Source organism: Balaenoptera musculus, chromosome 9, assembly GCF_009873245.2.
Source record: "Balaenoptera musculus isolate JJ_BM4_2016_0621 chromosome 9, mBalMus1.pri.v3, whole genome shotgun sequence".
Classification (NCBI taxonomy): Eukaryota; Metazoa; Chordata; class Mammalia; order Artiodactyla; family Balaenopteridae; genus Balaenoptera; species Balaenoptera musculus.
The window spans coordinates 28,156,600-28,174,121 of NC_045793.1; the positions used below are offsets into that span (position 1 = coordinate 28,156,600).

General features: G+C 36.3%; 1 protein-coding gene across 2 annotated transcripts; it reads left to right on the plus strand.

The window, feature by feature from the left end:
- Positions 1–921: 921 nt before the first annotated feature.
- On the plus strand, positions 922–14,527 carry NDUFA5 (NADH:ubiquinone oxidoreductase subunit A5). Of its 2 annotated transcripts, XM_036863868.1 has the most exons (5): positions 936–1,039; positions 1,348–1,392; positions 5,305–5,421; positions 10,383–10,448; positions 13,575–14,527. In XM_036863868.1, the coding sequence occupies exons 1-5, from the start codon at positions 1,019–1,021 to the stop codon at positions 13,674–13,676; spliced, it is 351 nt and encodes a 116-aa protein (XP_036719763.1). In that variant the 5' UTR covers positions 936–1,018; the 3' UTR covers positions 13,677–14,527. The 2 variants fall into 2 exon arrangements, with proteins under 2 accessions (XP_036719764.1, XP_036719763.1); XM_036863869.1 differs by lacking the exon at positions 5,305–5,421 and having other exon boundaries at positions 922–1,039.
- Positions 14,528–17,522: the final 2,995 nt, after the last annotated feature.

Here is a 17,522-nt window from a genome sequence, read left to right on the forward strand (position 1 = left end):
CCAATCTCCCAATTCATAGTTCTATGCTTACTGATTTATGTAAGTTCCTTATATGTTCTAGGCACCACTTATCTTTTGGTGATTATATGTGGTTGCAAATATCTTCTCTCATTCTGTGGGTTGTTTTACCATTTAAGTTATATATATTCTCAATTTGTTGTGCTCTTCTCCCATTGACTTTTTAAGCAAATGCCCTTTTTAACTACAGTCATCCCACAATTTTCAGTTATTTCTTCTTCCCTGCTACCATTCATTGCACTTGGCACAAACCTCTTTTGGAACACTTAACAAATTACTTACTAATGCATGTCTTCGTCATTGTTCTGTGAATCTCGCGATGACAGATGCTGTTTTACAAACTTTGTCCCAGCAACTAACATATAACGGGTGTTCAATACATGTTTGTAGAGGTAAGTGAAAAAAAGGGGTATGGTCCGGTATCACTTCACCTGGGAAAATGAGAAAATGGATGTTGTACTTCAGTGAGTGAAATGAAAGAGAAAAGGCTTGTGATGGGAAATGTTCTCTGGCTTTGCCTCATAAGACTGAGAATACTGAACTAACCTTTGCACCCAAGAGATCACTTAGACGATAGCTCCGCGACCACCCTCATTTTACTGCACACTACGCTGTGGAAGAGAGGAATTCACCAAAGGTTAAGACGAATGCAGGTTCCTAGAGTGACTATGACCTCAATCTCCTGGTGTGTTTTTGTAGCTTGGAGGGTTTCCCTCAACCTCTGGGCAGGCAGGCAGCGTGAGAGCGTCAGGAACTGAGACGTAAGACACCTAACATAACCTTTGCCCCACCCTCCTGGTTTAGAGGCTTTGTGCACTAATTGCGCATGCGTCATTTTTTCTTTTCGGAATGGGCGGTGCGAAGCCTTTGCCCCCGTAAAGAGCCTCAGGGGGCGGGGCCAAGCTGTTTCCAAGGTGACGGAGTGGCGGCCTCTGTGGTGGATTGAGCGGGTCTGGGCGAGTTCCCAGAGGGCTGCGCGTCCCGGTTGCTCGGCGCTGTCATGGCGGGCTTGCTGAAGAAGGTGAGGCGGGTGGAGGTCACTGACGAAATTTAGACTGTGGGGATGGAGTCAGCCCGCGGGTGGTGGCCGGAACTGTCACGGGCTTGGTGGTGCTTCTGGGGGACTCATTTTGCTCTGCCCTTAGAGGTGACCAGGTTAGCGGCTCCGATCGGAGAGGGAGAAGAAAACTCCGAACCAGCGGCTTTGAGAGACCGGTAGCTGGTTTTAGGCCAGTTTTAGCCAGGACAGTAGTGGTTTTGCTTGTCTTAGCGTGGGTACGCGGGGAATTGTAGTAAACAGCATGAATCGTGTTTTGTTTTTTTGAACAGACCACTGGCCTTGTGGGATTGGCTGTATGTGAGAGTCCACACGAGGTATGTACCTTTTTTTTTCCTTCCTGAGTTTCCAAGGAAGCCTAGAATCCTGCGACTTTGTTTCTTGAATGGTTAACGGGATACGGATATTGCAAGCCCCAAATTACAATTCAGCGTGAGCTCTTGAGTCAACAGCGGTATTTAGTACTTGGTTTATCTGGTACCACGTTTTTGTTTGGTTGTTTTGCTGTGATCTCTTTCTCAAACCATTTTCTTGTTGAGTTTTTCCGTGGCATTCTAGTGGCTCACTGGTACTTTTGCGAGTGTCTTCCCAGATCTGTATCGCCATTTTCCACCTTTTCCCCCGCCTCACCTTTTCTTAGGTGCCTTAGATTCTGTACACTTTCGATTAGCAAAGATAGCGGTCTAGCAGTTGCCGCCTTTTGTCATCCGTTTTCCCTTCTAGTAGGTCTTTCCCGTCAGTATTCAGACATTCTTCCATCAAAAAAAAAAAAAAAAGACCTCCCCTGATCGTTCTCCTCCCTTCTATAATCACTCCATTTCTCTCCTTCCTTCCCTTTCACAGGTAACTCAAAAGTTATCTGTACTTAACGGTCTCCTATTTATTTCTCTTATTCCATTTTGAAGGCACTCCAGTCAGGCTTGGCTAGAACTGTTCTTTTCAAGGTCACCATGCTGCTAAATCCGATGGGCAGCTCACGTTTCTCATCTTTATTAACCCAGTAGCAGCATTTGACTTATTTGGCACTGTCCATCAAACACTACTGTGCTTCAAGACACCTCAATCTCCTGGTGTGTTTTTTTTTTCCCTACTTCTTTTGGCCTTCTCCTTTTCTGCTTATCCCTCATATCCCTACTTCTAAATGGTGGAGTTCTAAGACTTTGTTCTTGGGTCTTTTCTCTATTTGTATTTGCTCTCTGTTGGTGTCTGGACCCATTCCGATGGTTTTAAATACCACCTACACACTGATAACTCTTGGGTTTCCGTGGCAAGCACACTAACCTCTCCCTTTATGGAAGTCTTGTATATTTCATTACTTAGGGGACATCTCCACTTGGATGTCAGGCAGGCAACCTAAACTTAACGTGCCCAAAATGGGGTTCCTGATCTTCTCCCCAAAACCTGCTCTGCTCTCAGGTTTGCTCATCTCAGTGAACAGCAGTTCCATTTTTCTATTCACTCAGTCAAAAGCCTTGAAATCATCTTTCATTCTTTTCTTTCTCTCACACCCCACATTTGGTACTTCAGTAAATCCTCTGGGTTCTACCTTCAAATGATATCCAAATTTTGATTACTTCTCACCACCTCCTCTACTACCCTATTCTCAGCCGCCATCATCATGGCTGTGGATAATTGCATTTCCTTCCTAACTGCCTCTCCCTGCTTTTCACTGCCTCAGTTTGATCTTTTTTCAACAAAAGTCAGCCTGCTAAAATGTGAGTCAAGTCATGTGACTCGTTTCCTCAGAATTCACCAGTGCTTTTCCATTTCACTCTAAATACAAAAGTGCTTACAATGGTTTTCCAGATCGCTATTCAATGGACTGTATTCTACTGATTGATCTTGTATGTTGTCTCTCTACTGGACTGTAGGTTTTCATCAAGACAGGGATTTTTTATTCTTTTGTTCACTGCTAGAACTATGCTAGTACATGGTATGTGCTCAGTAACTAATGTTTGTTGAGTTAATGTCTTGTACTCATTATGAGATCATAATGCCTTTAGACTCATTGTCTAAAACTGAACTCATGGTTTTCCCTTTCTAAATCTGTTTCTTCCACTGTGGAGTATTTTTCTTGATGGTATCAAAGTCTTTCTACTCTGCAGGCTGGGAATTGGACATCATAGTTGATACTTCTCTTACACTCTTTTATCTTCATGTTCACTCCAGCGATGAATTTTGTTGATCCTTTTCTATAACAGCTCTCCATTATGACCTCTCTTTTTTTGTCCTACTATTATTACCATAGTTTAGTCCCTTGTTCTTGAGTAGAGATTTGCAGCAACCTTGTTACTGGCCTTCTTCTCAGTTGCTCCTTTATCCTATTCTTTTAACTCACTACTGCCAGATTAATTTTTCTGAAGCACACATCTAATCACAATTTCCCTAAATCTTTTAATTGCCCACATAATAAAGCCCAAATGCTTTAACTTGCCATGCAGAACCACTTACAGTCTGATTTGCTTTTTCTCCAAAGCATTTTCTCTGTGTTCTATATTCTAGCCATGTGCTGTCAAATAAAAATATAATGCAAGTCATAAATATAAACCATGCTTGTAGTACAAAATTTTCTAGGAGTCACTTTTTTTTAATAAGGAAAAAGTTAATATATTTTATTTTATCTAACATATCCAAAATATTACCATTTCAATATATAATCAATATAAAAATTAATGATATTTTATAGTCTTTTTTTCATACTAAATGTTCAAAATCCAGTGTGTAGTTACACTTAACAGCACATCTTAGTTCAGATTTGTCACATTTCAAGTGCTCAATGGCCAGATTTGGCTAGTGGCTACTATACTAGACAACACAGTTCAAGGGAAATAGAACTATATAATAATTACTTTACATTCCCTGTATTTTCTGCCATTCAATCCTCTGTATGTATTCTATGTGTGAGATTGCCTTTTCTAACATCTTCAAATGTCTAAGTCCTACCATCCCTTCAGGTCTGTCTCAGATGCTGCCTTTTCTATGAAACCTTCTCTGATATCTGCTGATGTGACTCTTCTTTCCCCAATAGAATAATAATGCTAACATTTATTGAAACTTAATGTGCGCCAGGTACTGTTCTAAGTTATACAAAATCCTGTGAAGCTGATATTATTAACATCCCCATTTTAGAATCCATGTCTCTTACCAGGCCTTTCTATTGTCATGCCCTTTGCTAAAATTGAGAAGAAATGAGGCTAAACCATCCCACACACACACACACACACACACACACAAAATTTAGATTATATGTTATCTAACAAGCTCTACATTAGTATAGTAAAATACCCTCTATTATGGAACATCATATTCAAATATAGAAGTAATATCTAAATATGCAGAGCACTTTTTAAGAAAAATGATTCTTAGAGGCCCTTAAGGTTGGTTTTGTTCATTCATATATATGGTGAATATATATGAATGAAATTAGGTATTAGCATCTACAGTTTCATACAATTAAACTAAAACAAATTTCAAATTAAATTTCAAAGAAATAATGAAAAATCCTCATCACATATGTATATTTATGATTATACTTAATATTTATGAACTGTGAATTAGGGTCTACTATAACAACTTTTTATCATATGACTTTATTGCTGGCTGCTGTATTGAACTTTAAGTTCAGTGTGCTTTAATACGTGCTGCTTTAATATGTGCAGTGACTCAGTTTTCTTGCTGCTTTTTTCTGTTGAGCCTGTGGTGAAATCTTCACATGGTACCAACTTGATCATAGTCACTAAGCATAAGCACTGAAGTATCATCACTACATTCCGTTAAATGTGATCATACTGATAATATACTGCTTGTATATTTTTCTATTTCTATAGAAATTCAAATAAAAAATTTTTAAAAAATCAGAATTTACAGTGCTTAGGACCTCAATTTGAGACATACTGATTTAGTAAGTGATTTAATTTACCAAAAAGATTGTTAGCAATAAGTCAGAATGCAGTTTTATTTTTGTTATCATACCTTTAACTTCTGTACAACTTTTGTCATACATACAAATATGAAAAGTTTCCATCTTTATATTCACATTTTTCCTAAGTTGTAAAGGGATCGATAGGCGTAGACATGAAGAAGTTGCAACAAGGAAAAGTTAAATGATTTTTTAAAAAACAGGTGTGAATTTTTTTTTTTTGTGAATTTTTTTTTTTTAATAATCAGTGAGACTTTTTAAATCTTTGGTGACATTTTAAGCTGGAAATTTGTATTTTTTGTCTTTTCAGAGGCTAAAAATATTGTATACAAAGATTCTTGATGTCCTTGGACAAATCCCTAAAAATGCAGCATATAGAAAGTATACAGAACAGATTACAAATGAGAAGCTGAGTATGGTTAAAGCGGTAAGTAGCTAACTTGATTTTGTTTTCTTGGATGTATGGTATCCAATGCGACATTTAACAAAAAAATAAAAAATTCAGTTGATTACTTTTTGCATATTCTGCACACTTTCCTCTCTCCTTTCTATTCTCCTTCCTTCCATGCGTTTCTTCCATCCTTTCTCCCTTTCATTCATCAAAGTCCTGTTTATTGAGTACTTTTTATATGACAGGCACTATAAATACAGGAGTGAAAGAATAAGATCAAGTCCCTTCCTTAAGTTAACATTATAGCTTTCTTTTATCTCTCTTACCTGTCTAGTCCTTTATTGATCTTTTACTTCTTATCCATAGATATATCAATCTTTATTTCATTTTTCTAGTTTTAGAGTAGAGAAGAATGAAAACAAAACCGAAAAAAATATGTATATTGTGTTTAACAACTGTCAGGAATAAATATTTTAAAAAGTGATTTGTTATGAAAAGAAGAGGACCAAGTTAGTCTCTTAACTACCAAAAGTTATATTGAGCATTGTTATGGACAGAATGTTTGTGTCCTCCCAAATTCATATGTTGAAGCCCTAACCCCACAGTGCGGAGTAATTAAGGTTAATGAGATCATAAGAGTGGTACAGTGATCCAGTAGGATTAGTATCCTTCTAAGAAGAGATACCAGAGAGTTCGTGTTCTCTGCCATGTAAGGACACAGCAAGAAGGTCACTGTCTGCAAGCCAGGAAGAGAGCTCCCACCAGAAACGGACTCTGTCGTACCTTGATCTTGGACTTCCAGTATCCAGAATTGTGAGAAAATAAATTTCTCTTGTTTGAGCCATCCAGTCTATGTATGGTATTTTGTTATGGCAGCCCAGGCAGACTAATACAAGCATTTTACAGCTTCTGAATCAAAGGCCCTAGACAGGCACACAATAGACTGCTGCTAATTCTTTTATACCAAACTATATTGCACTGTTGTTAAATTTCCACACTAGCAGTTATTTCGTGGACTTTTGTAATTATCCAAAATAGTGTTCATAAACTCCAAAAGTTTAGAACCACTTATACATGTAATAAGTGGCCCTAATATAGTTTTCTTATTATTAGATCACCAAACTCTGTAGTCCAGAGATAATTCTTACATTTTCTGCAGGTATATGGCAAAACAGTGCAATTCGATTTGGAACTTTTATTCTTATCTTGGCAGTTCTGGAAGTAATTCACAGATTACAAGTCTCTAAAGGGGAAATTAACATTTCTTTTGAATTCATCTTTCTTTAAAGAAAATGGGCTTATGCATTTTTTCCCATCTCATGGTAAGAAATTTCTCTTTTTCTTTTCATGAGGTCAGTCTCTTCAACTGTCTTTTATTCTCTGCTTTCCTTCTCCATAACCGTGTTCCCCTTTAATCATTTCTTCTCTGTTTCTCTTTTAGCCTCCCATTTTATTATCATCTTTCAGTTAGCCTCAAAATGTATTTAGCTTTTTCCTACCTTAAAAGAAAAAGAAAACTTATCCTTATATTTTCCTTTACTTTTGCCAATGTCACCCAAAGAAGAGTTCACTGTCATTGCTTTCACTTAATAGTTCTAAAATTCTTTTCTCTGACCTAGGCTGTTTCAGTTGCCTTATAACTAAATTGGTCTGTGTTTAGTTCTATCATATTTCATTATATGCCCCACACTGCCAATAGAGTCTTTTTTTCAATATGTAAATCTGATCATGAGATCTTCCTGCTTAAAACCTTACTATGGTTTCCTGTTCAGTGTTTCTGAAAGGCTGAGTTTAAGGATTTATGCTGGGCTGGTTGTGTGAAACTCATCTAGCTACCTTTATCTGCATGATTTTGACGTATAGCCAGGTTTGGGAGCCTCTGGCTTACAGGATGAAGTCTTTAGCATGGTATGGACTTTAGCCCCCCCAAGATCTGGCTCTAAGTTATCTTCTCAATCTTATCTTGTCGTTTCCTGTTTTGTACACTATACTTCAGTAATACCAGACTGCTGACAGTTATGTGAGTTCCATGCAATTTTGTTTTTGGTTTCTTTGTATTTTCTCTTCCCTCTTCCTGGAATACCCTTACCTTGTTTGCCAGCCAGTTCTTACTCAGTCCTCAAGATCTGTCACTTCCTCTGTGAAGCCTTTTATGTCTTCTCTACTAGTCCATAAGCTACTTGTGAATTGCAGTCATCTTTGTATCCCAAGAATCTAGCTTAGTGCCTGACACTTAATGAGGTCCTTAGAAATATTTGTTTATCCAAAAGGCTGTATACAAATAATTTTTAAAAACACCAAGCACTGTGTAATAGCTGTATTGCTGAATCCTGTTTGATAAAATTAACACAGATTTTTAACCCCACCCATAGAGCCATGGAATCTTCAGGGAATATTGTAATGATTATAAAGTGTCTAAGCCTAAAATGGAAATAAAAGTAAATATTTTTTTCAGATTATACTAGGGAGATAGTAATAGCATAGTGGTGAAAAGCATTGGTTTGTGGCCTTTCCAAAATTTTCATCTCAGCTCTAATACTTACTTGGTGAGTTGGCATATTGCCCATTTTCTCTGTCTCAATTCCCTCATCTATAACTTGGATATAATAAAACCTGCCTTGAACACTTGTTGTTAGGACTGAATGGGTAGTATATGTACAGTGCTTAACACAGTTGCAAGCATATAGTGAGCATTCAGTACATGGTACCCTATTAAGCTTGGTGGCATTATGCCATTAGTAAATAAAACTCACATTATTGACCCAACTTAAGTAAGACAAATTTTGAATTGTTTTCCCAACACAGGCTTTTCCTGAGTTGAAAATAATGTTGAATATTCCTTGCCTTCTCTACATTCTCCCTCCTGGGTGTCATGACAGTGACCAGCTTCCCTGTTGTGTTATTAATTTTTGGCTTCATAGCTCAGTCATTTTGAGTTAAACAGTCTTTCTCAAACATGTTCATCTGCTTTTTTTCCCTCTCTTTTCTAACTACTTTGTATTTATTCAAGAAACACTTAATGCATGTCTATCATATGCCACGTATGGTTCTGGGCATGGAAGCTAGTGCCTACATGGCAATGAACAAAACATAAAAATCCCTGCCTTGGAGATTATACATTAATGATGGGAGGCAAAGAAATAAATAAGAAAAATAAGTGAATGAAGAAGTACATTCCATAGTGTGTTAGAACATAGTAAGTGCAGTGAAGGAAATTAAAGAAGGAAGAATGGTGTGTATGAGGGTGATGAGGGGTGTTATAATATGTATTAGTTTTCTATGGTTGCTGTAACAAATTACAACAACCTTGGTGAGTTAAAATAATAGAAATTTATCGTCTTATATTTCTGGAAGCTAAAATTAGTATCAGGGGCAAAAATCAAGGTGTCGGCAGGCCTGCACTCCCTTTGGAGGCTTTAGGATAGAATTCATTCCTTGCCTTTTCCAGCTGTGAAGGCTTCTGTTATTCCTTGGCTTGTGGCTGAGTCACTCCAGTCTTTACTTTTTCTTCTTCCATGTGTAATTTCCCTCTGCCTCTCTCTTACAAGGACACCTATAATTGTATGTAGGGCTCACTCAGATAATCTAGGATAATCTTCCCATTCCAAGATCCTTAATCACATCTGCGAAATATTTGCCATATAAAGTAACATTCATAGATTCCAGGGATTAGTTCGTATACAGTTTGTGGGGCATTATTCCAGCCTACCACAGTATAAATTATCAGAGTGGTTCTCACTGAGCAGAAGATGTACGAGCAAAGACTTTGATGGAAGTGGAGGAACAAGCCATACAGATATCTTGGGTCAGCCAGCAGATGCCCTGAGAGATGCCAGTTCCTGTAGAAAATAACTTTTGTTTTCTCCCTCTTTTCACTCCATTTATAGGCCAAGAAGCTACCCTATTTACACCTTATTTACACATGCATGTGTATATATAGATCATGGTTTCTGGCTCTCAAAAAGCTTGGTCTACTAGAAAATAAATATATGTCATTGAATGTTCTAGTTACTATGTTAACATTTTTTTCTTTTTTTTGGAGTCAAAGTGGGGAAGCACAGTGGCTATTTTATTTTTAATTATTTTTTTTTAACTTCTTATTTTATACTGGAGTATAACCGATTAACAATGTTGTGATAGTTTCAGGTAACCTTTTATTGAAGAATAATGTACATAAAGAAATGTACAGACATTATAAGCATAGAACTTGATGTATTTTCACAAAGTAATCACACATGTCAACACTAAATCAAAAAAGAGGACATTTCCAGAATGCCAAAACCCTTTCTTATTCTTCTCAAGGTTACTACCCTCCTGAAGATAACTACTCTTCTGACCTCTAACACCACAGATTCATTTTGCCTGGTTTTGAACTTTTTATAAGTGGAATCATCAATATGTATTTGTCTGGTTTCTTTTGCTTAATAATATGTTTGAGAGAATCATCTATGTTGTTGCATATAGTTGTAGTTTGTTCATTCTCGTTGCTCTATAATATTATATTATATTCGGATACTACAGTTTATTCAGTTATTCTATTATATATGGTCATTTGGATTGTTTCTGGTTTGGGGATGTAATTTATGCTGCTGTGAACATTCTTGAACATGTCATTTGGTTAATGTATTATGCACTTCTGTTTGGCATATACCTAGGAGTAGAGTTCTGGGTCATAGGGTAGCATTTATTTTTAATGCTAATGCTTAAGAGGAAATATAGGAAGTACTAAGAAAATAAAGTATTATTTTAAAATCTGTATTTTAGAGAAACTGAATTAAGCATATTCTTACCCTTGATAAGCACATCAATAAACATTTAACACTTTTAATATTAAGACAGAAAAGCAATAAAATAGTAGAGAGATGAAATGGCTCTTAACCAGGTATTTGGTAAAAATTAGCAAGGGTACAATGAAAGAAAAATTAATTACATTTGTCATATTAAGTGCTTTTTGTGCTTCTTTAACTATTTTTTTCTTTTTTTCCCTTAAATTATAGGAACCAAATGTTAAAAAATTAGAAGAGCAACTTCAGGGAGGCCAAATAGAAGAGGTGATTCTTCAGGTAAAGAAAAGTTGAATATTCAGATGTTTAGCTTCAAATGTTCAAAGGCACAATGTTATAGAGGTACAAAACTGACATTCCAGAAAGAAAAGAAAACTAAACTTTTTAATTTATATCAATTCATCCAATAGAAGACTAACCACATAAGAAAATGCATACTCTGACATGTGTATGTCAGTTAAATATTTATCATTGATTATAATTTGAATTTATGAGGCTTTTGTTGGAAGTTTGGAATTTATTTAGCATGTTCTTATTAGTCTTTCCTTAGTTCAAATTAGTAACAGTATTATTGCTATTTGAATAATTTATCTTTTTAGATACATATACTTTTACATTTTAAAGGGTTACTATATTTTTAATATGGAAAAATACAGATCTTTTGAGTCATAAAATTAAAATGTAGTTTCATTTTTATTTTTGACTCTTGAAGGTTAAATTCTTAAAATATGTTTTTGTATTTCATGTTTTGTAATTTATATTGTTAAAGTTTTTACTCTGTCATTTGTTTTTAGTGTTTTTCTTATATATTTCTTTGAGATTTTTTTCAAATAAAAGATATTAACCTTAAATTTTTGCTATATTGTTTTTTTTTTCTTTTTTTAGTCTGTTCTTTGCCTTTTGACTTTTCTCCCATATGTAGAGGTTTTTAAATTTTTTACTTGGTCAAATCACTCTCCCTCTGCCCACTCCCCTTTTAATCTCCCCTCCCAATAGTATATATAGGTTTAGAATGTCTTCCCCTTATAAGGGTCTGATAAATGTTTAATTCTGTTTCATGTAATTTTTACGTTTTTCATATTTTTAAAAAATGTAAACATTTTTTTCTTACGTTTTCTTGCCTTTTATCAAAATCTCTTACCAATAGACATAATATATAAATTTGAAAGAATTGTTAGATGGCTCTGTTAAAAGAGGAATGGAGTATTCAGACAGCTTTCTATAAATGTAGACTGTTTCAGTCATTCAGAGGCCTATTTTCTTCACCTTCCTATTCATTTGCCAGGTTGAATATGGTACTAGATAAAGTGTTATGGGAATTTAATGCAAACTTATTATTATTGTCTTCCTTCTGTTCCTCTTTCTTTTCTACCTGATTTCACTTTGATCATAACTTTAGTTTAGCTGGTACATTAATTTATCATGCAGTTATAGTCGTAGGGTGCATTAAGTATTTTTATGTTATCTGTGCAGTTCTCAAATTTTCATGGGCTATGCTAAGGTTAAATTTTAATAATGCTTTATTTAACCCAGTAGATCTAAAATAATATCATTGAAACATATCATCAATGTAAAAAATTAAGACATTTTACAATTTTTTTATACTAAGTCTTTAAAATCTGGGGTGTATTTTATACTCTCAGCACATCTGAATTTGAACTAGCTACATGTCAAGTGCTCACTTAGTAGTCACAGGTAGGTAGTGGCTACCGTACTGGACAGCCCATTTCCAGAGGGACATATGAGAGGAATGAGGAAAGGGTAGTGTGTTGGAAGCCAGAGAAGAGGGAGGGAGTGGATACAGGCACCACATGCCAGCTGAGTCCAGCTCCCTGAAGTAGGGCTGACTTCAGTGGTGTTCAGGGGTAGGAACCCTCCTCAGCGTGCAGTGACTTTTTGGGGGCATAGAGAAGGCATGAATGTTCAAGAGACAAAAGTCAAAGGGCATTCAGAGAGAGAGTCATCCTTAGGGATAGTTTTAATCAGTATTTTCTCATTTCAGCATTAGGAAATGCCTCTACCCCCAGATTTCTGTTTATCTACTCTTTTTAACTCATTGTTTATATACATTTTAGACTGTTGCTGCTAAACATAGATTGGCTGTTTCACACCACTGACATAAATGAGGCATTGCCTTTTTTTTTTTCCTTAGTTGTGGCTCACGGGCTCCTTAGTTGTGGCTTGCCGGCTCCCTAGTTGTGGCATGTGAACTCTTAGTTGCAGCATGCATGTGGGATCTAGTTCCCGGACCAGGGATCGAACCCAGGCCCCCTGCATTAGCAGCTCAGAGTCTTAATCACTGCACCACCAGGGAAGTCCCAAGGCATTGCCTTTTAACTGGAGAATTATAGCCTCTGATAGAAACTAAGCATTCATTCTGTGTTTGAATTCTTTCTCTGATGTCCTGACAAGTGTTCAAAAGTGTTCTTCTTCTAAGTTGGCCAGAGTTGTCATAGGTCTTTTTGCTGTGGAAAAAATGTGAAATAAGAAGACAGCTAAACAGGGAGATCAGTTCAGTGCTTGGTGTCCACCTAGAGGGGTGGGATAGGGAGGGTGGAAGGGAGACACAAGAGGGAGGGGATATAGGGATGTATGTATATGTATAGCTGATTCACTTTGTTATACAGCAGAAACTAACACACCATTGTAAAGCAATTATGCTCCAATAAAGATGTTAAAAAAAAAAAGATAGCTAAAATATATTTGTTAAATATGTTGTAAATTGTGTTTGAAAGGAAAAATTAAATGTAACATAATCTGATTAAGGAAACTGATTTGATTGATCAGTAAAAATACAACTATTGTATTCTCTTACACTTCACAGATCACAATTTTACAGATTGTGGGTCTAAAGGATTATGGATCATGAAATCAGTTTAGGGGGATTGTGACTAGTATTTTTTTTACATTCAATAGAAAATAGAGTGTATGACAGCTAGTAAAGGTGATGACATTTTTAGTTTTGTTTTAGTTGTATGTGCATCTTGTGGATCCCCTAGTAAAAAAAAAAAAAAATTTTTTTTTAAACGGTGGGCCATGGTAAAATAAAGTTTGAAAGCCATTAACGTAGATTAAGAGACATACTTCTTCAGAAAATTTGTAGTCTAAATGGTGAAACAGACAATTAAGATCAAAAACTCACCAACTAAACTTTTGAACACTCTGAAAGCAAATTTTAATCAAACAGAAGAAATCAAAAGCCATCCTTTCTTACTCATGATGATTGTGTAGCTGTGAGAATTAAGGTAATTTAATTAATGATGTTCAACATGTGATGGTGGAACAGCTTATTATGTATTAATATGAAAGAAGTAGCTCTACTAGTTTATATTTCAGTTATTAGCTGTGATAAATATCTATTAGACAATATAATCAAACGATCTTTTAAAAATTTCTTATTAACAGGCTGAAAATGAACTAAGTCTGGCAAGAAAAATGGTGCAGTGGAAACCATGGGAGCCTTTAGTGGAAGAGCCTCTTGCCAACCAATGGAAATGGCCAATATAAGCATCATTAAATGACTTGTGTGTTTATGGGAAACTGATGTAATTAAATATTCTGTTATATTAAAAATATTTCCATATTATTGACATCTTATAATCAAGAAAACTGATACAGAACATATATAGGAGACTTGATAAAATCGCTGATTATGTAATAGGGACTTGTGAATCGGTTTTTGATTTGTAGAGCATTTATTCAAATTATTTCAAAAATATTTTTTAAAACAGAAATGTTGTGGGAAGATTTGAAAGTTAATTGGAAAAATTCCTATAGATCTCCAATGCAGGGGCCATATTCAAAAGGTGAAGTATTTTTAGTAGTATCTTCAACACGTCATTTAATTTTTTTTATTCTGAAAAAACATAAAAGGTACTTAATTATTGTTGTTTAAACAAATTTATAGGTCACTGAAGTGAAGTAGTAAGAAAAAAACCTATCAAATTAGAATTCATTGTACACTTGAGAAAATTGATTTGGTTTTTGAAAGAAAAATTTTTATTTATAGTGGTAGTTGGAAAAACTTTTCCTTTTGTCTCATTTTTAAGGAAGTTAGCTTTCTGGCCCTTTGCCTTTAGTTTTCTTGATCAACCGAAGTACAGTAGGATAGAGATAGAATTTCTGTAAAAGAAGAGACACTAAGAGTTCTTAAAGTTTATCTGACTTACAGATAGGCTTATATTCAAAACATCTTAGTTGTATGGTTATAACTTCAAAGTGGAATCATTAAGTAGTTTTCACTAATTTCCAATATGGATGCAGCTGGGTATCAAACAAGGTAAATGCTGTTCAAAGAAAGAAGCAGTTTGGTAAGTTTAAGGTTAAACAAAAATAAAATTACTTTTCATATGTCCTCACCTTTTCTACCTAGCCTCCTATCATTTCTAAGTATTTAAATTTGGTAGTTCTTACCTTCAAAGATAAGAAAGTACTTTTGTTTTTTTTGTGTGTGTGTGTGCATGTACATATGTGTTTTGCTATCTCTTGTAGCCAAACAGAACCTTTCAAAATTTTTGGAATGAGGGAAAAAATGTATTTTTCTTTTTTTTCCAATATTTCTCCCCTTATATAGATGTAAATTGAACGCTAAAGGAATATTTAAAGTGGATTGAGATAATTTTTAGCAGTCAGACTGCAAGAGGACGCTTCTGTGTGGGAAGTGGGAAAAGCATTTGGGGGCGAGTCCAGCGGCTCTCATTCCAAGGCTCCAGCACTACCGTGAGCTCAGTGACTAAGTCGAGGCACATGGTCAGTTTCTCAAAAGAACCTATTGATTTCCTTCTCTGTAAAAGAAGTAGAATTTATGATTTATATCTTCCTTTTCAGTTCTAACCATTTGCTTTAATATATAATTTTACTGAGGTAAAAATACATGATCTTAAAGCATGTTTGCATAGGTGCTTTCAAGCTATTTTTCAGGTCCTTTGGGTACATGAAAACAGAAAGATGACTTGATACATACTTCCAGCTCCATTTCTCCCATGATCCTTGGCATCTTATATATTTCACCAGCAGAGCTCCGTGGCTGTTAATAAAAGGGGACCTTATATGATGTTTACATTAGAAATTAGAATGCTAGTTGTAGAATAGCAGTAGTAGTCATAGTAATAATAATAATGACTAATGTTTGTTCATGTTTGCCAGGCAGTTTTCTAAGTACTTGACTAATGTTACTCATTAAATCTGCATTACAACTCTTAAGAGTGAGATCCTGCAAATTTTTCCAGATAAACCAGAATTCAGTTGCAAGTAGTGCTCCCCTGTAATTAGGCAACATGGGGACTCTGGAGAAACTGAGGCAAAGAGACAGTGTAATAACACACCCAAGGTTACATAGTAAGATGTGGAGCTAACTTCTGAACCTAGACAGTCTTGCTCTAGAACTCATGTTCCTAAACATTATATATATTTTTTATGAATATGCTTGGGACGCTGTCCCTCCTGCCTGTACTGTTTGGGCTGCACCAAAAGAATGTAGATCTAAAAAAAAAAAAAGAATGTAGATCTGCTTTCTTAACTTTTTCTGTCAAAGTACCTACAAAAAACAAATATACAGTAATAAACTGGATTTCATTTTGTACAGAAATCTTCATATGGATCATAGGCAGATAATGTTAATGGGGTAGGTATTTTAAAGACATCACTATGTGGTCCACTCTTACACTTCCTAACTGCCATTCCAGCTGCCCCTATAATCTTACACCTGATTGTTTTTATGTCTGCAAATGTTCTCCAGGTGCTTTTTATAAACTTCCAGATTAACCTTTCCTGATCTTTTGCAGCTGATTCTTCTATTTAAAGATCTTCAGTTGTTGCTGAGTGGCTTCTAGACTAATTGGAGTAGTTTTCCGAATGGCCCATTTCAGTCTCCCTGGGCTCCTCATAGGTCTCATTCAAGTAAATCACCATAATCCAGGCACCTCAAGAAAAAGAAGCTAATCAGTTTGAGCTTTGCAGACAAAGAAGGAAGTAGCAGCCAAGTGATGCCCCCTTTTTCCAGTCTGTGGACTGAGTGCAGAATATTCAAATTTCTGGCATTCTTTCCTTTGGGATGAAAATGGCTTATACCTAGGATAAGCATATAATTTTTCATTCATTGTGTAATGATTGTGAGAGTGAAAGGAAGTATGATAAGAATAATAGGTATAAGCCATGGCTATCCTGGGCACACAGGATATGGCTCAGCCTTGAGGGTTGCCATCCTTTCTGATCAGGAGAAGCTGGGGAAGTTGTCTGCCTTTCTGAATAGAAAGGATATGATGCCAGCAGTGGCAGCCATCATGTGCCGCCAGACCTCAGGTGTCATTTTGCCTCTTCCCCATTATTCCACTCCCTGAGTCCTTTCCCTCAGAACTGGGGATGGAAGTAAGGAAGCTTATCTCTGTTTTAATTTCCTTTTCTAACCCTAAAGTATAGTTAGAGAAGTGAAGCTAATTGAGCTTTTTTGTGGTTACAAGGCAAAGCAGGTTTATTTTTGAGCACAGCAGTGAAGATTAGGATACTAGATAAAAAGGAAAGCAATCTTCTGTCAAATCTATCAAATGGAGAAAATCAGGATTCTTTTTTATTTTTTTCACTGTAAAAAGGCAGCTTACATTATTCTTGTGATGCTGGTGGGTGCAGGTGTGAGCAACCTGTCGGCCTCCATTTCTGAGCTGGAGGGGCCCCAGAGGCCCTGAGGCCAGCTCTCTAAGTGCAAGAGTCCCTGAGGGCTGCCTGGTCCACATTTGCAAAGTGGAGTGCAGGGCAACTTCTCCACAGGTCAACCCAGCTGGTCAACCCAGCCGGTTTGCCTGCCTCTCACTTGGGTCCAGGTGAGAGCTTCCTCAAATCCACATGACTCTTGTCACCAGATTCTTAAGTAGCTGAATTTAGGACCTACTATGGCGGGAAGACTTGCTGTGTTGCCTTCAGAAGTTAGGTCTCTTTACCTGATGCTTCATCAGGCTTTTCAACTGGGCCTTCCCACTGGGCCAGCTCTTCTAATTCCTTCTAACAGCCAAGACAGTATTCCAGAGTCTGTGTTCTTCTGCTTACCCAGGAACTCTCCCATGAAATTGAAGATCACTTTCATTTTTCTCAAAAAGCCAAGATCTTCAGGTCTTGCAGGACCTTGCCTACCGTGTTCTCCAACTGAAGAGAGGACTGTAGAGCTTGAACCCTTGCCACGTCCCCAGTTATCTATATCAGGCTTCTTAATCACTGGAAGGCAGTTTGCTACCCTCACATTTTTTCTTAAAAGGGAGAAAATCAACAGTGCTCCATCGAAGAAAATTCCCACATATAGGTTAATATCAGCCTTTTCTTTTTCCTGCCACTCTCAAGGGCTATATAGACAAATGGAAGTTAAAG

Excerpts from the sequence above, each read along its gene's own strand:
- NDUFA5 (XM_036863868.1), top strand. The coding sequence starts at position 1,019 with ATGGCGGGCTTGCTGAAGAAG. Across the intron at positions 1,040-1,347 it reads TGGCGGGCTTGCTGAAGAAG|ACCACTGGCCTTGTGGGATT; the intron begins GTGAGGCGGGTG and ends TTTTTTGAACAG. Across the intron at positions 1,393-5,304 it reads TATGTGAGAGTCCACACGAG|AGGCTAAAAATATTGTATAC; the intron begins GTATGTACCTTT and ends TTGTCTTTTCAG.